We start from the raw sequence: 26793 nt of genomic DNA, 5'->3' as shown, positions 1-26793 counted from the left end.
GACAATCAAGAACCTGCAGTTTCTCGTGTCTAAGAAGGATTTTATTATGTTAACTATTCTGTCCAGCCTCAAAGTTGTTGCATAACAAGGGAATTGTTGATTGCCAAATATTTACAGCACGGTTATAAATTTTCCAGAAATCGTAAGTTCCTAATTTCTGTGACTCAGTGCATTTTCTGGTGAATTCAGTATGCCTTCTCTTGGCTGTAACTATTCCATTTACAATTATTTCTAGCTTCTATATACTTTTGTCTATTTGTATTGGACTTATGTCGGATAAATCTATGGAATGCATGCTGTCTTTGAGCAATGGTAGCTACACAAGTAGAAGTGAACCACCGGGGAGAATGGGGTTCACTATAAAACTTCCCTGTAGGAACATGCACTTCAATTGCAACTTTGAACGATTCAGTGGCGTCATTCCTTTTTACTCTAATTCACACCAAACATGGCACATTGCCACTGAGGCTTATAAAGACCTAATATGGATTAGGAGCCAAATGAGCTGAGCAGCAAGTTGTTTGTTTATATTACATTTAAATTTCTGCATATTAGTGAAGTCAGGTAACAGGGAGGGAATTCCAAAGGTTAGCAGTTTGAGGAAAGAATCTATTGGGAACTTCCACAGTGAATGGATAGGATTTAGCTGATGGTTCAGTTTGCCAAGTGTACTTATGTCAAGGGGCACTAGAGCAATAAATTCGTTGGAGCACATTACATCAAAGTACTTGTAAAACAAGCACAGGGATGCAACATTTGGTCGATAGGACAAGGATATGATAAATATTGGGGGGATCTATTAGATTACAAATTATTTTGGAACCTGTCGAAGAGCACGGTGTTCCAATATGCCAATTTTGGCTACTGAACTGCAATAGCTGCTTAAATATGGATCATATTCCTTATGTTATATGACAAAATTCTTTGCTTTTTCTCAAAAACCAATTGATAAAAAAAAAAAAAAGACAATAACCCAACCGATAAAAAAACAAAAATTTATGTGCGGAGTTTGAACCTTCAGACCACGTTATGCCAAAAAAAAAAAAAACACGTTATCAACTTAAAGTAGAATTTTCATGGCCCATTGTTCTATCATTGTTGTTAAGTGACAACATGGAAAGATGGCTTTACTGATGATAGATAAATTAAAATAACGGTTTCGATTATCAATTATTATCGGGCATATTCTTAGACAAAGCTTAAGATCACTCCCAGACTTTTACACTGAAGTTCTGTAAATTTTTAAGAAAATCTGCTTAGCCATTTCGGAATCTATAAGGAAGGAACCCCCCCCCCCCCACACACACAGACAAAGTTGCATTTAAATAATTGCAGTGATTGAAAAAAAAAAAAAAAAAAAAGTCATGTTGAGAGGAGACTAATCTTTTTCGGATCATAGTTTTTCTTTTTAAAACTTAAAAGAAAAAGTAAATTGACATCTGTTCCATTATAATTTATATAAAAAATTATTCAGAAAAGACAAAACAATGTAACGTGTGTTGAATTTTCATTGAAAAAAAATCTAAACTGTTTATCCTTTTCGTATAAATAAAGCGAAACTATTTGAACCCAAACGCCTAGCCTTCGGGCTGAGTAATATCTGTTCTGTAATTGGTTCTTGGTCAATGTAGGGGAAACCCTTTATACTGAGACAATCATTATTTATTTGGATACTGCCAGAGTGCCCTCTTTTGGGGAAACTGCCCCCCCCCCTCATTAAAAACGACCTTGTGTCTAATTTGCTTTTGTGGGAGGTTTAAAAGCAATGCCATTTTTGCAAGTCATCTTTTGTTCTTGATTGACTATGTTAAATTTGGACGCTTTAGACCTCCGGTCGCGTCACGGAGTAGCAATAAGATGACAGATTTTCTTTCACTTTCTTTTCCGCCTTCGCGTCACAGGTTCAAGCCTCCCTGCCTACTACCACTTTTTATTTTATATCTTTTTGCTCAATACGTACCTACAAACACCTGGGCAATGCTGGGTACCCAGGCTAGTAGCCAATAAAAGTGAATTTGCAACCTACCTGCATCATTTTAGTGTTTTCAAGTAGTTTTAAATGCTTTTTATTTCCTCTCAAATATTAACTCACTTTATGACTTTTCAATTTCCAATCAAGATGACTGCTGCCTTGTTCATTTTTTTTTTTTTTTGAAGAAAAGGGAGGAGAGGTAATTTTATTTATAGCCCCCCCCCCATTATAAATAAGAACAAAAATACACAGAGATTTGAATCTTTATCACAAACTACTCAAGGTATTTTTGTAATAAAGAGACAAAACTTTTGTATCGACAATATGCAATTTCAGAACAATGTATTTCGATTTTATTTTCAATATTTAAAATATATTTTAATGGTATTTTTATTAATACTAAAAAAAAAAAAATTTTGATTTTATTTTTAATATTTTGACACAAATTTTTACTGGACATAAAACATACAATTTTCAAGAAATTTTCCACATTTTCAAGGATTTTTCAAGGTCATAAAAGAAATGCCTTTTCAAGAAAAAAAAGCCAAAATTCAGTCTTTTCAAGCCTGTACAAACCCTGACACATACGTGTACGACATATTCCATTAAAAACAATGACTGAGAAATGTTTCATTTTATAAACAAATCGATCAAGCATCAAAAGAAATTATTTATAAGGTAATTTTTTAGTATTCAAAACAAAAGCAGATGACACAGACAACTTATAAATTGAATTCTAAATTGTTGACTGGTATCAACAGCAACCAACATCACTCTGTCTACTACCCTTTTCTTCATTTTCGCATTCATTCCTTTCATCCTACCTTGTCTTCAGCATACTGTTAATTGGGCCGGCCACACATACGTTCACGTTTATCGTGGAGAATATTTAGAAAAAAATAAAATAGAAATTATTGAAAAATTTAATACAGTTAAAATTTGGTTTTGTTGCAAAATTAAAAACATGTCATGTACCAAGGATTTGAAAGAAAATTTTCATTTGCGTAAAATTTTAAAATAATTTAGTTTAAAACAAATTTTGTAGTTTTGTGATCATAACTAATCACCATTATTTAAATTTACATATTTTTATTCAAATATTTACAAAATCAGATTCTTTTTATGTACAAAAAAAAAAAAAGTTTGATGTTTATGATGTATGAAACATATTTACATGGGATAACTTCCCAGAGGGCTACAACATGATTGCATCCAAATCCAATGTTAACAATGTCACAAACCATTCTCATCAGTCATCCAATTTTGTTCTTGCCATTCATCATTTTTATTCTCATAATATCACCTTATTTTTCTGTTAGTCCTCACATTCCATGAGCGATGTTTCTGGTAAAGAGAGAAGAATTTTTGCTTTCTGGATCAAAATCTATCTAATATTTAGTTTTTGATCTTGAATTAGTATTTTTTTTATAGCTCTTTACATCAATTGACTTTTAGCCCCGTCTGAAACAATTTCCACAGAAAAAAAAAAAAAAAAAAAAAAAATTCTTCAGCATTCAACTGATAATCTATCCATTTCGTTAGCCATTAAAAAATATATAAAAAACCTGCCATGGGAAATTTAGTCATTTGTTTCAAGTCCTTTTTTTTTGTTTAATGTGTCACTTGTAATATCACCATTACTCTTATTGGAAAAGTTATTTAACAGGGCATTCAAAGAACACCAGACGAGCATTTTTTCTATTTCTTCAACGCTGTGACCTTCATCACAAACGTCAAAATTAAAAAGAAGTTCAGCATTTTCCAAAATATTTAACGTTGCATGCATCATTAATTTTTTGTGATTTGGACAACGAAGCAATGAGGAATTTCTTACGAGTTTATTAACGACGACATAATTGTACAGAACTATGTTTCTGCTCATCTCGTTTGGATATAAGAGAGATCCATTATCAACTCCCCGAAAAAAGGTGTTCGTTTCAGGTTGTGCATCATCGCTTCCGGATATCAAAGTTTTGCAACTGTTGCATTTCACCATTTTGAAAACTTCATAACAACAATAACCTGCTAAATATGTCAGAACAGGGAAAACTGCTTTGCACTCATCGACATCATTGTCCGTTACATCAACGTTAAGTTTATAAACATCAAAATGTTTCTCCTCCTCCTCCTTGTCTTTTATCCCATCCCAGTTCGTTTCTTGTAAATCCGTCAAATCAATGCTCTGGTTATTTAGTAGTAAGCAAAGTTTTAAACCTGACAGTTTTTTCTCGCATTCAAGCACTTCATCTATTGAGACAATATACTGATCCTCACTAAGTTGGCAGCATTGACCTAATATTTCCTCAAGGTGATCCATTTGAAACTTACCAGGTAATACATATCTCATTTTTAATTCATTTTTACAATATTTTGTTAGTTCCATAATTGCATATGTAGTATGGTGTATGGCAGTGAAAGTTTCGTCCGTTAATTTTCCGTTGTTCCCCGCAATTCTATCCCAAGATTCCAACCAGTTGCAGAAAATAGATAGAAATTTAAAATTTTCATTTTTAAATCTCAACGGGTCACAATATTTATTGCGAAGACGGCAATAAGGATTACCTAATGTTTTTACATTAAGAATTGTCCACCAAATATAAAATATATCTATGTATCCTGAAACTTCTGCAAAATTTGGCAAACATTTCTGTTTTCCCAACATTTGCAACTTCTTAACTGTATATTCATTAAAAATTTGCAGAACTGAAGAAACATTTTGCCGTTTAAGGGCAGCAGGAGAAATGGCCTCTGATGTCAATTTATGACCATGTTTTAAAAGTGATTGAGATTGGAGATTGTGAAGTTTTTGTAACGTACTAAATGGAGCACTTTGAATATTCCCTAATTCATGATTTCCATCATGACAAAATTTGGGGAACATCATGCATTTATTTTTATCTTTCTGAGCCAGCCAGTTATTTCGAATGCACTTTAATACATCGAGCGAGTCGAATAGGAAGAAAAGGGGCCTTGAATGCACTACGGGATGCGGATAAACAATAGAAAGCTGTTCTGGGTTACAAAACAAAGACATCGCTTTTTTATTCCTTGTATCATTATCGGTTACAACGGCTAAAACTTTGAAGCCAATCTCCTCTAAACCAACAATCAAACGTTTCACAATGTCAAATAAGTTCTCGGCTTTCAGACATTTTGCTGGCATAACGTGCACAACGTCTTTATATTCTGACGAGACACTTCTAAGCATAAAAACGAATACGCTTGTTGCGGCTTCATTTCCATCGACAGCACTACTACCCGTACAATCGACATACGGTTTGATGCGAATTTCATCAACAAGTAAGGATACCGAGATGTCTTCTTCCAGGAGGGACTTAAACTTATTTTTAATATACATAAGAAAATAGTTATCACGCTGCGCAACTAAAGGGTTCACGTAAGTTGGTAAGCTAAGTCTTCTGATGGTCGAAAAGTTTGGTAAAATAAGCTTCTTTGTCTCTTTTAACAGTCTGTAGCCTTGAGGAGAGCAGCTATATAACAGGGAAGAAAACATGATCATTTCAGTGGAATAATTCAGTTTATTTTGTGTCATGAGGTTTACCTGTTCATAAATAAATTTAATCGCATTAAAATATTTAAGTGACTCATTTTGCACTAACAGCAAAAATGACGAGATTAACTTTAATACAGAAATCATATTTTGAGGTTTTGCTTGTGCTTCTTCGGGGTCAAGTTCTTTCATGTTTTCCAGTAAAACTTCTAAGGTGTTCACATTGGTTACACGAGTCGGAATCGTATACTCCCCTATAGAATTAATTTCCACACCACTGCAGAACACATGTACGGCAAAATCTTTTTCGATTACAAGAGAGAGACTAATTTGAGGAGACGGGGATTTAACAATATGGCAAATGATTAATGCATCTCGCTGTCTAACGACACTCCAATAATTTTTATCATGAAAATCTAATTTTGCTTCGAGATGATCAATGCTACGGAAAACGTTTGGTTCATAGTGTTCAAAATCATCATCATCATCATCAATGCTTTGATTTGAAGTGCTTTCAAGGTCGGAATCGTCCAGTTTAATTTTCTTGGACTTTTTGGTCTTTCGTTTCTTGGAATATGAAGATGAGGTAACGTTTTGGAGGATGCGAGGGAAAGTACTTTTACGGGCCGTATTCTTTAGCTTAATTTTCTCGGAGACTCGAGTCTTTCGTGTGGTGGATGACAAAGATGAGGGAGACCTCAGCCGAATCCTAGGAAAAGCATTTCCAAAATCAGAATTTTTTTTGGAGTTTGGAGTCTTTTGTTTGGTAGAGGAGGATGAGGAAGAGTTTGTCAGAATGCTAGGGGAAGCATTTTCAAGAGTAGAATTCTTGGATTTAATTTTCTTGGTCTTTTGTTTGATGGATGAGGGAGAGGGAGGAGGTGGTATAATGGAAGGGACAGCACCATCCCGAAGACATTTTTTAACAAGCTTAACTGTAATAGTTTTACCCGTTTTAACGTCAAATGCTGATGATTCTCGTTTTATGTCTTCTGGTCGAAAATGAAGTTCGCATACCTGAAAAAAAAAAAAAATAAATAAAAACGATTTAAAACTTTTATTATGTTTTTAAAAAGAACTAAGAAGAAATAATAAGAAAAAAATCTACAATATTAAACCAGATATTGAAAATTAAAAAAAAAACGTACATATCCCAACTAACCATACGAGCAACAAAATCCCATTACTTCACTATTGGGATCCCTAAATGTCAGAAAGCCTTCTACTTTAATTGTTTTTTCCTCAAACTGTCGGACTTTGGAGTTCCCTTCCTGTTTCCTGCTTCCGTAACTGTACTAACATGCAGAAGTAAGTACCAGCCTACAAGTCCAAAGAGACCCAAGCTTGGCTTCAGAAGGGGTGCTACGACTTTATACCCTTCTCCCACGGCCCCCCTCCTCCCTTGTCCTGAACCTGCTAGACTACTTTGATCGTATGTCAAGAAAATCACCAACATGACCTCCCACAACACCAAAGCCAGCCTGATTGCCACCATCTGCAGAGTATTCGTCAGTGTTTGTGGAAAACGCATGCTCCCAGTTCTGGACTTGTATCAAGGTGGTGATTGAAGCTGAAGGCGGCTACAGTGAATAGATGTCAGCTTTACTACATAATCAAATTACCTGAATTGATTTTTTTCAATAAAAGCTTTAAAACAAAGCTGTAGTGTTTTCTTTATGATAACAAATTTATCATTCCACTGTAGTGCTCAGATTCAATTACAAGGGACAGATTCACTTTTGGACATGAACATTTGATGATATGGCATATAATAAGTATATCTTGCTGCCTAATAACTAGTGTTGGGACGATTCCTAAATTTTTTCCGATTCCAGGAAAATGTTGATTAATGATTCCAATACCAAGTACGATTCCAATTCCTGTGGAATTGTTGTTTTGAAATATACCATTATATAATCGAAAGTTTTTGTGTAGTGAAAAAATTTGGTATGGTGAAAAAGTGGAAATACAATTAAGAGAATTTTGAAAACGATTTGATTTATTTTTCGTAAAATTACTTTCATTGAAGATAAAAGTCAAAACAAATATTTCAACCATGAATCAAATATGCACCATGAAATTAATAACAATCAATTTCAGGAGTTATTTTGTATATTAAAAAAATATAAAGAAAAAGTCATGATTAATTCAACAAAAATACATCAAATTTCATGTTTTGTTTATCTTTTAATATTCATTTTTTTGTTTTATTATCTCTTTATCTTTGATAAATCTTTAAAATTTAACATTTTTTTATTTTTGCAGCGTTAATTGCTAACTGATTTTTATTCCACTTTCTAGAATATTTTTATTTCTAAATGAAATTTAAAAATAAATCTTTGATTAAATTTTTTGCCTTTTATATTCAATCGTCACAATTTATTCCTATTTATTTGACTTTTTTAAAAATATTTTTTAAATCTAAATAAATTGGTTTGATAAATATTACCTTACACTACAACAGAACACTGACCACTCTAATTTGGTTTTTTAAAGGTATTTGAAGTCGCTGAAAATGAATTTGATAATCAAACCTGCCACAAATTTACCGTTTGTATGGTATGAGCCCCTGGACCTTGGGGCTATTTTGTGTCATTTCACCACCTTCGGTAGTGTTTTTCTTACATGATACATTTGTGTGCGAACGGGTAGGTGTGTCAGAAACTGACCTTACGAATGTGTGAAATATATTGAATAATTCGACCCCCTGTCGTTCCAAGCTTATAACTACTCGAAAAATGTAATTCAAACCATAATTTTTTTTTTTCAATTAAAGGAACAAGGACCAAGGTTTCATTTAAAAAAAAAAACAAAAAAAAAAAAACATGTGGTTAAAAAAAAAAAAAAAAGGTTTTAAACTTCGGATTTTACAGGCAAATTTCTAAAAACACTTTTTTTTGTTTTAAATTTGAATATATTATTTATTGATCTTTTATCTTCAATTTGTGATATATAAAACTTTGGTGAGTAAATTAATTATTTACTTTTTAATAGACATTTCAAAATGGGGGAGGGGGCGTGAATTAAAAAGAAAAAAACGTTTGTCTAAAATGTTATATTTGGTTTATTGGAAAGAGCATAAAATTTCACATCGACCCTGAAAATATCGTATAAATTGAATCAATAGAAAACTTTTATAGATTTTTAAAGTTTAAAAATTGAAAAATACTTAACTCGTAAAAATCAATTGATTTCATTACTGTTTTTTAAAAAATATAAAAATAATATTTCTATTAATTTTTATACAACTTAAATAGTTTATTTTGGAAGTATAATCCATAAAGAAAATAAACAACCCACTTTTAAAAGAGAAATTACAAGTTTTTTATATTTTATTTGCAGTTTCGTGTTAGGGGTGTCAAAAATTCCAAAAGAATTCTGATACACCTAGCAAACAGGCGTAGTGAACTGTCTTATCACATCGTGTAGGAATCTTTCTAATAAGAAAGTTAAAAAAAAAAAAAGAAAAAAAAGTGAATCATTTTTTTTTTGTCTTATGTAGTTTTTAATGCTTTTTTAATTGATCAAAAAAATTCTTCATGAGCGGTTTGCAAAAACATAAGCAGCAAACACATTTTTATGTTTATCGTTCTTTTTTTTTGGGGGGGGGGTTATTCCATTAACAGGTGTTTGCAGTTTAATTAATAGAGAGTGCCCCCACCCCCCATGTAAACAGAATTTTTGTGAAATGGTAAATGTCGGCGTTACTTATGGAAAAACGGTTAATTAAACTGCAGAAGCACCTGTTAAACTACACAAGTCCTATAATTGAATACCCCCACACATAAAAAAGAACAAAAAACATAAAAATATGTTTTGTGGTTATGTTTTTGTAAACCGCTTGTGAAAACTATTTTTAGATCAATTAAAAAGCATTAAAACTATGTAAGACAAAAAAAAATAAATAAACCACATTTTTTTTTTTTTTAACTTGATTTAAAATGACCGCTTAAAGATTCCTATGTGATATGATAAGACACTCCACTACACCTGTAAGAAAAACACTACCGAGTGCGGTGAAATGGCACAAAATAGTAACAAGGTCTAGGGGTTCATACGATGCCAATGGTAAATTTGCGGCGAGTTTGAATATCAGATTCGTTGTCACCAACCTCGAATACCCCTAAAAAAACAAATTAGGGTGGTCAGTGTTCTATTGTAGTGTAAGGTAACATTTACCATTGGTTTATTTCTATATTTATTTTTATTATATAATTATATACTTATCGTCCTTTAATGTTTATTCTTATTTAATGTTTTAATTTACCTCTTTATTTCTATATAAACAAGTAAAGTTTTGGTAATTGTTTATTTCTATTGTTAAATAAAAGTTATTTATTGAACTTTCGAAATCGCCTCCGCCTTAATGCTGTTTCTGACAACCTTTTTATTTTTATTTTTTGTTAGGGGTTGGGAAACATTTACCTATGCTCACATCACGACTGTGATACCAGGCATCGGTGAATGTCAACGAAGCCCCTACAGTCCTTTAGTTAAACTTTTTTTTCTTTTTTAATAAATTTTTCACATTTTTTTTTTTTTTTGTGCAAAGAAGTTCCAAAAGAAATGTTTAATTGCTTTATTCGCAGTATATTTTAATGAAATGTAAATTTCTAAAAAAAAAAAAAAATTAATTTCACTTACCGCATTGTTCTATTAAACCTTTTATTGTGTAAATAATTTGACTTTGCTTGTTTTATTTTTAATAATGGATAAGTGTCAGTAAAATAAAAAATAAAAATCTTGCCAAAAGACAAGCCCCCCCCCTACTTTTAGTCACCAGTTGGAAAAAACACTGATTTTAACATGATTTACTCGCAATGAGAGCACTGTAAAATCTTTTTTCTCTAAGAGTTAAGTATTCATCAACTTTTTCATGGACTTGACATAGTTAGGTTGTTTTATACATAAATAAACTTCGCTCACAAATGAAAACAATGTTACCTCGCAGCCCCTAAACTTTCGTAATAGAGCAAACAGATAACTAATCAGGGGCCTTGAAGTTTCAAAACAGACAGACAGCACCTATGTATGTGACGGAATAAGAAAACTCATTAAGATAAATAAAGATTACTTTTAAAGTAGTTAATAAAATTCTTGTACATCATATTAAATAGTTTATGAAAAGTTCTATGACGTTTTTATTATAAATTTTTGACAGCATTAATCTCATTTCAAACAAACAATTCAACTTAAAAATATAAGAGAGCCATAATGAAAGAATCTTAAATCTAAGGTATTTTTTAACGATGTGATTCCGATCCCCCCCCCCCAAAAAAAAAATACACGATTTTTACTATTAACGATTCCGATTAATCGTCCCACCTCTACTAATAACGCTTCAGTAATTTTTATCAAGAAAATTTCTCTTCTAAATCATCAATGCTTTGGAATGTCTTCTGTTCTTTGTATGTTAATTCATTAGTAATACTTTGATTTGTGCCTGTCTTCATCAAATGCTTATGTTGTTGGGTCAAAACGAAGTTCATATCGCTAAAAAAATAATTTAAAAGACAACCATACAAAAAGTCAAACTCCAAGGTGCTCAGAGAAGATCAGAAAGAAGGACATCGTCATGACAACAAGGAAATTGTCGAGCTGATCAATTCAGACCACACAGTTTTTGATGCTCTGATGACCTGCGATGAAAGCTGGATTTAATGTTATAACCCAGAGACCAAGAGACAGAGTTCCTAGTAGAAGCATGGCTCTCCCAGACCCAAGAAGGCCGGACAAAGCAAATCCACTCAGAAACTTGTGATGATTCAGTTTTTTAACAGCACAAGCATGATCTACATGCCCTGAGCTCTCACTGGACAGACAGTTAACGAGGAATACTATATTGAGGGTTTAAGGGAGTTCAGGAAGAGATTCTGTTGAAAAAGGCCAATACTCTTCAAATCGGGTCAGTGGCATTTTCACCAGGACACAACTCCATCCTTGTCACAGACTTTTTGACCAAGATGGGCATCAAGACAATTCCTCACCCTGCCTATAGTCCAGACCTTGCTCCCTGTGACTTTTGGTTATTCCTTAAGCTCTAGGAAAACCTTAGCGGATGTCGCTATGAGACAATTGAGGAGATGAAAGAGGCCCTGACGAGGATCACTGACACTCACACAAAAGGACTTTCATGGAACCTTCCAGAAGTTGTTGGAATGGCACAACAAGTGCATTGTAACAGGAGGAGATTACTTTGAAGGGGACTAGAGATTCATGTATTATCAATAAAAGTGCCTATACGAAAAAAAAGTCTGGAAACTTATTGTAGGCACATCATAGGATGGCTTATGATTCTTTTATAAAATAGTGGTTCCTTCAAAAAATGTTTTCAAATATACTTAACTTTCAAACTTTAATTGTACTAATAAATGATTTTCTATCTGCCGATTTAAAAATAAAAATTCTGACTTTTGGCAACTTTGTGTGAATATCCTAAAAGACTTTGTGGAAAATTTTTTTTAAAAATGACAAAAATAATTTTAAATTAAAGAGTTTTAATTTTGCATATAAATTTAATGTATAATGATGCCCCATACTCCAAATGCTTCTGATAGGTTTTTAAATTCCAATTTGAATAGTGTATATGTATATATATATATATATATATATATATATATATATATATATATATATAGACATCCACATACAGTACTGTTTCACAGCTCATCAGTGCGGCTAGACAGGCAACTACCTCAAACTAGGATCGAAACTCGACCGCCTGTACAACAAGGCTCCTAATCATTATGCTAATCGGCAGCTGCTGTGAGTCGTGAATTAACAATGTTTTGACATGAAAGAAATAAAAAAGAATCAAAAAATGTCAGAAATTAAAAAAAAAAAGGGCACAGCGTTGTAAAAGAGGATAAGATTTTGATTTGTTTCTTTTTTTTTTTTTTTTTTATCTCTCTACATCGTCAGAATATTATTTCCATTATTCTCATCAGAGAGAGAGAGAGAGAGAGATAATATAAAAATAAATATACACTACCACAAATCTAGGCCTGAGTTACAAGTCCATCTCTTAAAAGTGCCTTCCTTATTAAAATTCACTAGCCGGAATTTAGAGGTGTACCAATTAATCAGCAAGTAATTGGTAATCGGGCACTTTGCTGATTAATCTGTAATCGACTGATTTGATGATTAATTGTCTGATTAATTACTTTTCTCTTTCCTATTAAATTTAAACCAATTCATCAATGCCAAATGACTCATCAAATAGCTTTGACAGATTAAAACAGTAACTGCTAATTTAACTTAACATTTGTTAAGTGTCTGGCCATTATTATGGCTTTTTGCCTTTACAAAGGACATGCAATAAGTAATGCCCCTGACCCACTTCCAGTTGTCTCATCTAGCTGAAATTTTGCATGTGCAATGATTTATATCTCTACGGGTTATGTGACAAATTACAGCTCTGAACTAATTGTGGTTTCTGTTTTACAGGTGTTTGAACTGAGTCAGGTGTGAAATGGAGCCTGTTCAATGTCGAACAGTGATCCGGTTTTTATATTTGAAAGGGCGCACACCACACGAGACTTTTGATGAAATGAAAGAAACTTATGGTGATAATGCCCCATAATATGACCTTGTAAAACGCTGGCTTCGTGAATTCAAACATGGCCGGAAGTCTGTGGAAAAAGCTCCCAGATCTGCCCCCCCCCCTTCTACCATTGATGAGGTATCTGTCCGTCAAGTCGAGGCTGCCATTTTGGAAGATCGGTGCATTACTATTCGCCAAATAGCCCAAGATGTCAAGATTAGTACAGGGTCTGTGGAAACTATCATTCATGACCATTTGCATATGCATAAGGTGTCTGCTAGATGGATTCCCAGGTTGCTTACACCATTCCAGAAGCGAGAACGCGTTGAGTGCTCGATGATGAATTTGGAGATGTGCCAAAAGATGAGTCAAAGTTTTTCAAAAGACTGATTACACAGGATGAAACCTGGGTCCATCACTATGATCCAGAGACCAAAGCCCAGTCAATGCAATCGAAGCATTTGGACTCACCACCTCCAAAGAAGGCAAGGGTGCAGCCCTTCGCTGGCAAGGTCATGCTCACAGTCTTCTGGGACCAGGACGGAGTAGTGATGACAGATTTCCTGGCAAAGGGTACCACAATTATAGGAGCCTATTATGCTTCACTTTTGAGGAAATCAAGGGAAGCTATCAAAATCAAGAGGCGGGGCAAGATCAGCAAAGGTACCCTCCTCCTGCAGGACAACACTCCGGTCCACAACTCGCATGTCGCCAGATCAGAAGCACGGGCGTGTAGTTATGAAATCCTTCCCCATCCTCCCTACTCTCCTGACCTTGTACCCTCTAACTTTCACCTCTTCCCAGCCATGAAGTTGTTTTTGAAAGGAAAGCGTTTCCCAGATGATGTAGCCTTGACTTCTGAAGTCACGTCATGGTTGGAGGACCAACCTGGGATGTTCTACAAAAACGGTCTCCAGAGCTGCATCAAACGATGGGAGAAATGCATAACTCTGGATGGTTCCTATGTAGAGAAAGACTAATAACTGTGTCAAGTTTCGTTGCTCTACTGCTATGGGAAGTGGGTCAGGGGCATTACTTATTGCACACCCCTCGTATTCCTGTGACAGAGGGAAGGTTGCTGGAATTGCGCTCAGCCACAAAGGAAGACGAAAGCATGCAGATGTTGCAGCGGGTAATAGTGGAAGGATGGCCAGGAGACAAAGTATATCTAGACCCAGAGGGGAGACCATATTTTAATATGCAAAATGAAATGTCTGTACAAGACGAGTTAATTTTCAGAGAAAACCCAGTAGTGCCACCTATCCAGTGGATAAAGTCTTGCATTTTTTATTTACTACTGAAAAACATAATTTTAGTAAAGGTATTTTTTATACTGAGCATATCTTATCTTTCAGTCTTACTAAATATTCGGTTTGGGCACCAAATCAGAATTTCTAATAGCAAGTAAATCATACCCTAACACTTTATCCTAATCCTAAACCATATCTAATCATCCATTCCTAAACTTACAAAACTATATCTAACCATACATTAACTCGTCTCTCTCAATCCAATACTGTAGCAAATTTAGCTGCTTCCACTGCACGAATTTTTACCTATACCCTCTCCCAGTAAAAATGAAAATGGAAGCATAGTAATGCCCTTTTTTAACCAGGTTTGAGGAGTGAAAATTTTCTGTAGAAGTTAACCTAAATGCCCGATTTTTTCAGGAGATATTAACCTAAATAACCAATAAATATTAACTACCCATGCGGGGTCGCAGAAATACCTGGATTAGGACCCAGGCGCGGGGCGAACCCCCTCGGAGCTGATGGACCCGTAGGTCTTCCCAGGTCATCCGTCTAGGAGAAGGAAAACTCTGAAACTAAACCTAGGGGAGGGAGGCCTCTTCAGTCCTGGACGACAACCTTCCTAGAGCTGGTGACTCAAACAAATCACCAGTTGGCAAACCTAAACTGCTTAAGGAGAAAATAGGCTCTGTCTATCGCCCGGCTTTCATACTCCTTTGCCTATTGGCCAGGCGTAGAGGTACTATCACAGGGACTCGGCTGAATCACCCAGTGGTTGACCTTGTTTCCTGACTAGCCCACTCCCGCTACATCCCATCCCCCTAAACTGGACACAGTGGGGTGCTTCAGTGCCATATATGTCGGTGCAGTTGGACTGGGCTGGCTTTGCCTAACGGATTGAGGGTACCGGATTGACAGTTCCTGGCTGCTGTTTCCAACTGATAGTACAGGTGCCCTAACTCTTTGGTAGCGCTTAGAGCGGCTGCTCCATCAACAGTTGTAAAATATCGGGATGTTTGTAGTGCCATGTCGCGCATGGAAAGGGACCCTGCACTCATTCCCGGTGGGCTTTCCTGAGGCCACAATCCTGTGGGTGAGGACAGCTGATAGTCTACTTGTATTGCATGTCTGGTATTCTGCACAACTACTTGTCCAGCACCCCCTCACTCACTCACCCTAACTGAAACTTTTAAATAAAATAAAATGAAATGACAGCTCAAGCAAAAGTTACGTTTAAACCAGGACCAAACTCAAAGAAAACCAACCTGCCTCCTCCCTTGAGGCTTGCATTTACTAATATCCGCGGGCTTAGAACTAACTTAGATGATGTTGAGTCATTTCTCCTTGTAAACACCCCGGATATCTTAGCATTAAGTGAAACTAACCTTCACTCCTCCATTCCCTCTAACCACTTTAACATGCCTGGTTATCTCGCACTCGTAAGGACTCGGACAGACATATGCATGGACTTGGAGTCTATATTCGTAACACCCTCCCCCTGACTAGAGAAATAAAACTTGAATCAGAGGACCAGGCCTTTATGTGCTTCAGACTAAATATGCAACACAATATTAGCTACTTGTATTTTCTCTACCGCTCTCCCTCAAACCAAGACTGTACCCTAATAAACAAAGTCTCAGACAGCATAGATATAGCACTCTCCCTCGATACTAGCGCACAAATACATGTATTTGGTGACTTCAATGTCCACCACAGTAACTGGCTAGGATTCTCTAATCACACAGACGTAGCTGGTAGCGCAACACATAGCTTCTCTATATCCCATTCCCTATCTCAGTTGGTTACATTTCCGACACGTTTCCCAGACCAGCAAGATCAACACTTCTAGATCTCTTTCTGACAACGGTTCCCAATGACTGTACAACAAATGCCCACAGCCCACTCGGGAATGCTGATCACGCTGTGATAATGGTAGAAATCAGCCTAAATTCTCGCCCTAAAACTGAAGACCCACTACTCAAAACAACGAGGTATTACAAAAAGGATGATTGGGAAGCCATCAGGGAGCTCATCAGAGATGCCCCATGGCAAAATATCTTTACTCTTCCAGCGGAACAGTGTGCTAAGGAGACAACTGAATGGTTCAAAACTGCTATTGAAGCACATGTTCCCGCACGGAAATTTTATAGCAAGCCCCACTCCCCCCAATGGTTTACTTCTGCTTGTGCAGCTGCCATTTGTCAAAGGCAGCATGCATTCCGCAGATTCAACCGACATAAGTCCAGCTCAAATAAACAGAAGTTTATAGAAGCTAGAAATAATTGTAAGAGAGTGATAGAGACAGCTAAGACAGATTACTCTGAAACCACCAGAAAACGCATCGAAGCACAGAAATTAGGAACCCGGGATTTTTGGAAAATCTACAACAGCGTAGTAAATAATGGACAGTCAACTATTCCCCCACTATCAAACGATCATGAGGTTGCTTGCACGGAAACAGACAAGGCTAATCTGCTTGCCAGTCGGTTTGCCTCAAACTCCACATCAAACTCGGTACACCACTCACTCCCTGATTTTCCTCTGCGAACAGATGCCTCACTAGACGATTTGAAAATCACCCCTTCTCAGGTACATGCTATTATAAAAAACCTAGACACCTCAAAAGCGTGTGGACCAGATCTCATCCCGGCTGTGCTATTAAAAAAATGCTCTGCCGAGGTTGCTCCAGTTCTGTCCAAACTTTACAATAAATGCCTTAATGAATCTTGTTTTCCCGACTGCTGGAAAACCGCTTCTGTGGTACCAGTCTTCAAGAATTCTGGTGAAAGAACTGACCCACTAAATTATCGCCCCATTAGCCTCCCACTTTTCGCCAAAATATTTGAGTCCTTAGTTAATCAAGCCCTAGTCCAGCACCTAACAGCTGCTAAACTCCTGACTGACAAACAATATGGATTCAGGCAAGCCCGTTCAACAGCAGATATCTTAACTGTAGTTTCTGAACGTATATACCGTTCATTGGATAAAACAGGGGAGGGTAGAGCGGTGGCCCTTGATATATCTAAGGCGGAAAAGTAGATCATATGGAATCACTGGAAGAATTCATAATGTAATTAAATCCTTCTTAAGTAATAGAAAAATCAAAGTTGTCCTCGACGGTCGTACATCCAAACAATACGACATAAATGCGGGAGTACCTCAGGGGTAGCAGTATCAGAATTTTGGGGGAATTTTCAGCCGAGTCGCCATTTTGAATAGACACCTATCTTTCTATCAGATTTTAATAATATGAAAACGTAATTTAAACCCGTAAATTTTATTTCAATAAAACGAGCAAAGACCAAATTTTAATATCATAAAAGCTTTAATAGAGAAATAAACAATTTTATTTATTTTTCCTTCGATTTCTTCACTTAACATTACACGGATTGTCGAACAATAACATTACTTGAATCTTACGATAATTATTTTAACGGCAAAATAAAGAACTTACCTGGTTAATGAGTAAGATATGCTTTCTTTTAATCTTCCTGTATGAGAATTTATTCATATTTATGTATTATAATCCATGTATTTTTTAAATGGAAGGATTTTTCGAACACATATCGCGACAACGCGTGTCTTTCAAGAAAGTTGTAAAGACACCGGATGTTAAAATTATCACTTAATTATGTACGGAAGCCTATAAGTGTAAAAAAAACACTAATTCAGAAACCTTAATAATCTCGATATTGGATTATATTCCTTCAAATTTCTCATCAGTTACAGAAAGTAAAAAAATATGTGTAGTAAAAAAAACAAAAAAACTCACCATTATTCCAATAAAATTCTTTAAAGACAAGTAAATAAGTCTGCTCAAAAGAATGCTTAGTGTTGGAGTAGCAGGCAGCAGTTACGTTTTTGCCCGACTTCTAAAGGGAGATAACTCATCCTTTTTTTTATTTTGGCGCCTTTACGCTATCGTACATGAAAACTGGGATTTTTCATTTTTGGATTTACACGGATTACGAAATGACGAAGATATGCAATGTTATTTTTTTTTTTTTTAAATATCTTGAAGAAATACCTGAATTTTTTATTTATTATACTATAAATCTGCATTATCGGGTTTCGTCTTTTTTTTTTTTTTTTATATCGAAAAAAAGGAAACCAGGAATTAAATATAAAAATATACACTGACCGAACATTAATGACTGGAAAATTCTAAACAAAAATTAAGCTTCCACGTAAAAAAAAAAAAAAAAAAAAAAAAAAAACACGTTATCGAAAAAAGAAGGATTTACATTTTGGACTTTACCGGTAAATTTACAGATAAGTGATATTTTTTTGTTGTTTTAAATTTGAGTATTTTATTTATTCATGTTTTATCTTCAATTTGTGATATATAAAACGTGTTGACCAAAATTAATTATTAAAATTCTTATAGACATTTCAAAATGGGGGGGTGAATTTATAAAACAACGTTTGTCTAAAATATTATATTCAGTTTATCGGAAAGAGCATAAAATTTTACATTCACCCTGAAAAAAACGTAACAATTGAACGAATAGGAAAATTTTGATGGATTTTTAAAGTTTAAAAATTGAAAAATATTCATCTCATAAAAATCAATTGATTTCACTACGTAACAAAATGGCTCCCAGAGCGCACGCACGCACTTTGTAAACATTGTTTTTTAAACAATGAAAAATAATATTTCTATTATTTTTTAAACAACTTAAATAGTTTATTTTGGAAGCATATTCTATAAAGAAAATAAATAACCCACTTTAGAAAGAGAAATTACGAGTTTTCTATATTTTATTTGCAGTTTTCTGTTAGGGGTGTCAAAAATTCCCCCAAAATTCTGATACTGCTACCTCAGAGGTCTATCCTTGGACCTCTATTATTCCTGATATTCATAAACGACCTCCCTGATAAAATTGTTTCGGAGATGGGTATATTTGCCGATGACACCACTCTCTATAACAGATATGAGGGGAAAACAAATGAACACATATCCAAGGAAATGGCAGAAACACTAGAGGATGACCTCCAATCCGTAGTGGAATGGGGACAAAAATGGTTGGTCACATTCAATGCTGCTAAGACTAAGCTTGTTTCCTTCAATAACTACAAGAAACCTTCTCTACCACCAATAGCAATGGCCAAGAACACATTACCTGAAAGTACTTCTTTTAAACTCCTCGGCCTAACGTTTACAGGGAATATGAACTGGAATAGATACATTGAGGACATTGCTAAGGCTGCTGTAAGGAAGGTTGGCTCCCTCTACCGTGCTAGAAAAACTACTTATGCCTGAAAGTATCCTATACCTCTATAAGGCAACCATTCGCCCATGTATGGAGTACTGTTGTCACATCTGAGCTGGTGCATCTGCTGCTTGTCTCTCGCTCCTGGACAGGGTTCAAAAGAGAGTCGCCAACCTGATAGGTCCTGAACTGTCATCTAGGCTTCAGCCTCTGTCCCATCGATGAGATGTTGCATCCCTCTGCCTGTTATACAAATACTTCAATGGTGAATGCTCTGCCGAACTGCAAACACTTGTATCTCCCCGACGTAACTACCCCCGACAAACCCGACAAGCTACTAAGTCTCATCCCTTTACAGTAGAGATCCCTAGGTGCAAGAAAGCCTTTTACTCCAATAGTTTCTTCCCCAGAACTGCGGGTCTTTGGAACTCCATTCCGGGATTCTGCTTTCCCAACTGCAACGATATGCAGAAGTTCAAGTGTAATGTCAACAAACATCTTTCTACTCATCTCCCTTCATAATGATCCCGCTAATTAAGTCCCTGATAGTAGCCCCTGCTTCAAAGTGGCACTGTGCCTTGTTTGGGGTGAAAATTGAATTAGAAAAAAATAAAAATAAAAAAAATACATTTCCACTAAGATTTAAATAAAAATAATTAATATTCCGCGATCATTATTTGATAAATATTGAAAATTTCATTAAAATTTGTTAATTTCCTACTTTTTGGTGATTTTTTAAGCAAAGGGAAGGGTCAAAGAATTAAAGAAAAAAATTCAAAATTTCGAACATTTATTACTATAAACATAACGAACAAGTGAAAATAATACATAATTGCAACCAAAGGCAAAATAAGTCAACGTAAAAAGGAAAACAGACTTTTTTTTAACAGCAAAGTTCAAATGTTTGTTTGCATAAAGCAGTTCAACGAATTTTTTTTTTAAAAAGAAATATTTTTGTAAGTAAAACAATTCGGGGAGGTTAATTTACTTTCTTTATACATCATTCAAAGGGTCAATAATGGTAGAAGCACCGGTGTCACATTTCACGTGACTTAACAGTTCAGATTTTTCAGAACGAGGCTCGTCTGCTGGACCTACTTATCTTTGCTTCACCGTTCCTAAAAATGTAAACAAAAAATGTCCGCAGAGACATGTGCGTAAGAAAAGCCGAAAACGAGGTAGACTCCTCCCACTCCCACTAAAATGGGCGCAAACTAAAAATTTGAAAACGAGGCTGTCGTTCTTTACGATCAAGGTGGGAGGGAGGGGGTGGTCAGTTTTCGCCATCTTGAATTATTAGGACTCGTAAAACCTTATTTGAAATGCTATTTGTTTATAGCGTTTAAATCAACTTTAAAACAACAAATTCTGCAGGTAGGTTGCAAAGTAACTTTTGTAGCCACTGGTAACATAATAAATAAAACCTATTTATTATTAAGAGAACACTTTGAAAACATTCTCATGTAAAAATTGTTTGTATACAATTGTAAAAACTAAAAATGAAATTTTCAACTTAGCCTCATAAGAAAAACAGTTCAAAATAACATAATATTTGCTGTATTATCAATAAATAGTATTGTCTCTTTAATTTATATTAACAATCTTATGTAAGTAATTGAAAAGAGTTCTAATTAAATACGTGTTTAATTAATAAAAATAACGTTACTTACTTTACTATACTTGGTTGGAATAAAATTTTCCCTTCCAATGGCACGTATCCAAATAGAGAGTTGCTCTTTCTCTTTAGGAAAAGAAAATATATGCACTTTGGGGCCATTTGGATAATTTCCCCGACAATTTGGGACAGCACAACAGTACACCATGTTGAAAAGCAAAGTGAAAACTATAAACAGCTACGGCTATAGACAGCGAGACTTTACCTACATCTCGCTGTGATAATGACGTCACGCTGTCGTCAGCTCAGATTCATTGGTTTCCTATCTCAGTAGCCTCGACCAAACCCAATGAATGCCTAGGTCACTATTATATTTTTGTTTGTTACCTGTTATTAGAATTTTTTTAGAACCCACCAACAATTGGATCATCAAATGGAGCAGAATCTTATAGCAGGCACCCAATCCCGAGCAAACATAAAGGCCACAAGCTCAGACTACAGAATAGAAGAACCACATACCACTTTTTCTACTGAGCCATTGACCCTACCCTCATATTTTTCATGTGAAATACTAGTGCTACTTGACACTCTTTGACAGAAGAGTGCCTAAATTTTAACTTGTGGTTTCAATCGTGACCATAGTTCCAAAATGCCGAGGTAACTACGAAAATGGACTAAAAGTTACCGTGTTTTCATTTCCCAAAAAACCTACAGAGCCACGACATTTACCACAAATAATTATTAATAAGCTTTTGGAATAACAAAAACGGTCATAAACTTTTTAAAAAAGTTTAATATATTTCACGCTGATATAAATATTGCACAGTAAAATAGTTGAACTAAAAAGATAAATGATTTTTCTTATTTAGAATTATTTAAACAAGGAATTCCGTTTTTACGATATCGCTTTTATTAAATTGTTAGGTGGAAGTACATAATATTTTCACCATACTCCCCATTTTAAGTAAGTTTCTAAATAATAATTTATTATTTCAGCACATAACTTAAATTACATGTAAAATTCATTTTTTATATACATACTTTCATTTTTATTTTAAAATACGTTCTAAAATAATAAATAAAAATAAAAAAGGCGCGTTTTTTTAAATTTTTTTTTTTTTTAATTTAATCTCAAACATTTTAACACTTACTCTGCTATGGAGTAAAACCCTTTCTTTTTATTGCATTAATCCACAGGTAAATTATTTCCTTTTTGGGGGGAAATGAAAACACGGTAACTTTTTGTCCATTTTTGTAGCTACCTCGGCATTTTGGAACTATACATCTCGACGGCATAAATAATTACGGTAGACGTTTCAATATCCCAATCGGGTAATCAATGAATGACCTACTGCTATACTTTTTTTTTTTTCTTCAGAAAAGGGAAGATGTTGCGTGAGGAACTAATTAGGGTTTACACCGACTTGAGCGGTGTTTCTGTAGTTGGCCCTGAATAAAAGTAAGGATCCCACACGTGTTTCGGTTACAGCATGCTTCTTCCTCCTATAAAGACCCTCTTAAAAGCACACATAATTATTTAAAAAAAAAAAAAAAAAATCGCAGGTTTGTATTACTGTACACATAGATTCGGGTAAATTTATACAAATACCGTGACAGCGAATTAGTAGAAAAAAATGTACCCTAACCCAGTTTTCAGATTCGTGTTCAGCACACCGAAACGTAACAGAATACTACGTAAAAGATTTTACTAATTCGCTGTCACGGTGTTTGTATAATAATACCGATATATTTTTTGTGTTTTTATTCAATGTAACATATTTATTCAGCTCGAAAAACATACAGTGTTTACCGATGTATTCGAAAATTCAAGATGGCGTCCCACACCCTCTTTAACACCGTAAGTATGGAAAAAGGTGTTATAAATAAAAAAACTATACAAAATACTATTAAAAACCCGCCGAATATATGTCAACCTATGTCACGGTAACATATATTGAGCGAGTTTTTAACAGTATTTTATCCGGTTTTTTATTTATAACATCTTTTCCCACACTTACCGTGTTAAAGAGAGAATAAGACGCCATCTTGAATTTTCCAATACATCGGTAAACACTGTATGGTTTTCGAGCTGAATAAACATGTTACATTGAATAAAAACACGAAAAATATATCCAGTTTGGTAGAAAAGTAACTTATCTTGCCTTTGATAACATTTATTTGTTATATATTTGTTTTTTGACAACTTTTTCGAATCTATGTGTACAGTAATACAAACCCAAAAATCGCATAGTAAAAAGTAAACGAGAAGCGAAAGCGCATGTTTATTTTTTACTGAAAATGTGACGAAACGCATATGGTTTTTAAAAGGGGAAAACGATCCAAACATACGAAGCACAAATCATAACTTCCTTATTTTTAGTCAGATTTAAAATAATTTTTCTTAGATCATCAAGCTGTTATGCCATTATTGAGTTATTCAAGCAATTTCATTTTTTCATATGTATTGGTATTTAAAGCGTTTATCAAGTTTGAAACGCAACAAAAACAAAGATGGCGACATGAGCGTGTCACATTTAAAGTCCCGAAAATCGCTTTTAAAAGTCAATAAATATTTCTTTCAATGAAAAAAAAAAAAAAAAAAAAAAAATTGTTTTGGCTTTCATAGATTTCCACTTTTAATAAATAAACAAACTTTTTTAAAAAATATAAATACATCTTACTTTACTGTGTTTCGTCGGCACGAAGTTCTCTCTTTTAATTGCACGAATCCAAATGGATAATAATTCGTTAGCCTTAGGAAAAGAAAATGAAGATACTTTTGGACCAAGTCGGTAATTCCCTCTGCAATTCGGTACAACGCAACGGTTAGGCATATTTGAAAATTAAAAAGAGAAAAGAAAACAGTCCTTTGTCTCATCCCGGTAGTGTCTTTCGACTTTATTTCATGACATCAGCAGATCACGTGATATTACTGCCAGTGCCTTAACTAACTTACGTTGATGACGACACACAACTCTTAAGTCAGAACGTAACGAGAAAAATAAAAATCTGACATGAGACTGTACCACAAGAGTTTCGATCGCTTATAAACAAACAAAAATAATGGTCATAAAAATGTTTTTACTCAGAATTCAACCTAATAAAAGAAAAAAAAAAAATACAGAAAAATCGTTATGATGTCACGGAGCGAAATACCAAATTGATAATGTAGTTTTTTTTAACATAATAAATCAGTTTTTTTTTTTTTTTTTTTTTTAACGATTTTTAGCGATTTTAATAGTAGATTATAGTCATTACAAGATTGATTTCGACCTCGGTAGTTTGAATTGAGTTGTCTCCTCTGCGGACCAAAACGTGTCTAGCTTCGTCATAAAATTTGATTTTCTTATTTAATTTTTTTTTTTTTAAACGATACATATACACTTTTGTTACCATGCTGAAATAATAACATTATTTTAAAAGCCATCTTTACATTGGGATGTTGTTTTGTAAGTATTATGTGCTTTCACCTAACAATTTAATAATAATAATAAAAAAATATCATGAAATTTGATTTTAACCTGAAAAAACTATGTTAAAATAGCGCGGTAACAAAAGTGCATAAACACCAAAAAACTATTTGATCAATTTATATGCTTTTTGGAATATGATATGTTCGTTACGTCAAAGATTTTTCTGTATTTTCATTTTTTAATTAGCTTGAATTCTGGACTTGTACTAATAAAAATATACAGTTCGGTTGAACAGTGTGAGTTATTAGCTGTGGCTCCGTTTAATTTCCGATTTTTGACACTTCACGTGACCGTGTAAAGTTAGAGGGTTTTCCTCGGTTTCACTTCAACACTTTTTTACAGGTAGGCGATTTTCGCCGATTACACATTGACACCTTGAAAAACTTGGCGGAAAGAAAAATAAAAGCTAAACATTTTAGAATTTAAGGTAGTAGTTCAATTCCACAAATAAGTTTAACGTAAAATAATGGGTATATGTTATGAATTAAAAACATAATCCAATAATTTAGTTTGAATTAAATATAAGCTGCTCTTAAAAAAGAAAAAAAATATCAATTAACGGTACTTACTTTGCTATGTTGTTTTGGAGTAAAATTCTGTCTTTTAATTGCCTGCGTCCATTTCTCACACAGTTCTGTTTCCTTCGGAAATGAAAACACACAAACCTTTGGACCATTTTTGTAATTGCCTCTGCAATGTGGCACAATACATCCACTTGGCATCTTTTACTAGAGAAAATGGATCAAATCAAATAAGACGCGGTAAAAAAAAAAAAAAAAAAAAAAAAATGGCGAATTGGAACTACCTAATGTGACGTCAGCAAACAAAACGTTACGTTGAGTAGATTAGGCCTTATGCACTTCGATGGGTATCCGTTATCTCGCGATAGCTTAAGTATAAACAAATGGGCCTTAATTTTTAAAATTAATATTCACACGAATTCAGACTTCTTTGTAATGATAAAATATATTCCATACGCACCCGCACTTGAGTATATAGCCTAGCTATGGTACATTACAACTAGACATCGCTCTCATACGTTCCGTGTTTACATCTTATATAAAAATATAAACTTGACACAATAGGATGTGTATTCAGAATTACACTTATAAAAAACAACAACAAAAAAACAAACTTTGGTGCTTGTTAAGTTATAGTTGACAAATTGATTTTTTTAATATACCATTTTAAGCAAAAATAATATTACGTACTTAATTGTTATGTCGAAAATAGTAATATATCCAAAACTTACGAAAATTCATCGAGTAGAACAACTGCTCTTGTGTTTTTAATAATTAAAAAAAAAGTCTCGCTCTAGACAAGAGATATTCCCGCCACAAGTAATATAAAATACTAGACTACCCGTGACCCGTTGGGTCAGTATGTTATATTAGCTATGTAATTAATGTATGAGCGTGACACTTGTGACGTAATGAAAATAGTTTTTTTTTTTTGTAATATAACAGAAACGTTTCTTATGGAAGTATATTAAAATGAAAAAAGGATATATATATATATATATATATAGATTTCTATGAGTCGTTTTGTTTATAATTGTTTATTTAAAAAAAAAACAAAAAAACTTACAGCTATTGAATTATAAGTGGTTTGCCATACTTATAGGTAAATGTGCACTGAACAGATACCATAATACTAAAGTTAAATTCAAATTTTGATACATCTTTTAATTTAAACACGAAAGAAACAAAAACAATTGGGACACTGAAAGCGTACACAGTAAAACAATACGTTTTATTGTCGTGTTGATTATTTATTTGTAACACAAATTTAAAAAATATTTTCGGGGTTATTTATTTATGTTGGTAGTGTAGAAGAAAATGTATGAATGTTTTTAAGAAAGGTGTATTAAAAAATGGAGAATAAATTTAAAAAAAAAAGAAGGTGGCAAGGAAATCACCGTTGTAAATTGTTCTTATGGTTGTCAACAGGTCAAAGTTGATTTATTTGTAAGAAAATTGCGACAATATAGTTGTAATACAGAATAGTTGCAAAACATCCCCACCCTTCCCATATTAAATAATAATTTCTAAATATATTAATATCTCAGTGCTCAGGTCAAATTCTGCAAAAGTAGCGATTTGTGTTTATTTGTTTACACTGTTATGGGTTTATGTTTATGTATGCATGCGAAATCGGAAGTTATAAACCGGATATGGGGTTACAACACCCATTACAAGGTCATTTGAGTTTTATAA

At 34.1% G+C, this 26793-nt stretch overlaps 1 protein-coding gene across 3 annotated transcripts; it reads right to left on the bottom strand.

The window, feature by feature from the left end:
- Nucleotides 1–2417: 2417 nt before the first annotated feature.
- LOC145249472 (uncharacterized) lies at nt 2418–25622 on the bottom strand. 3 transcript variants are annotated; one of them, XM_080111050.1, is made up of 3 exons: nt 25147–25622; nt 23786–23857; nt 2418–6500 (listed from the first exon to the last, which is right to left on the bottom strand). In XM_080111050.1, the coding sequence occupies exons 1-3, from the start codon at nt 25297–25299 to the stop codon at nt 3552–3554; spliced, it is 3174 nt and encodes a 1057-aa protein (XP_079967176.1). In that variant the 5' UTR covers nt 25300–25622; the 3' UTR covers nt 2418–3551. The 3 variants fall into 3 exon arrangements, with proteins under 3 accessions (XP_079967176.1, XP_079967177.1, XP_079967178.1); XM_080111051.1 differs by lacking the exon at nt 23786–23857; XM_080111052.1 differs by lacking the exons at nt 23786–23857; nt 25147–25622 and adding an exon at nt 21160–21651.
- Between the last annotated feature and the right edge of the window lie 1171 nt (nt 25623–26793).

The sequence above is a fragment of the Euprymna scolopes genome, chromosome 28 (assembly GCF_053919585.1).
Source record: "Euprymna scolopes isolate OS-2025 chromosome 28, ASM5391958v1, whole genome shotgun sequence".
Classification (NCBI taxonomy): domain Eukaryota; kingdom Metazoa; phylum Mollusca; class Cephalopoda; order Sepiida; family Sepiolidae; genus Euprymna; species Euprymna scolopes.
This window is presented reverse-complemented; position numbering and strand designations above follow the sequence as displayed.

Excerpts from the sequence above, each read along its gene's own strand:
- LOC145249472 (XM_080111050.1), bottom strand. The coding sequence starts at position 25,299 with ATGCCAAGTGGATGTATTGTGCCACATTGCAGAGGCAATTACAAAAAT. Across the intron at positions 23,858-25,146 it reads CTCCAAAACAACATAGCAAA|GCTAACGAATTATTATCCAT; the intron begins GTAAGTACCGTT and ends TCTTTTCCTAAG. Across the intron at positions 6,501-23,785 it reads TGCCGACGAAACACAGTAAA|GTATGCGAACTTCATTTTCG; the intron begins GTAAGATGTATT and ends TTTTTTTTTCAG.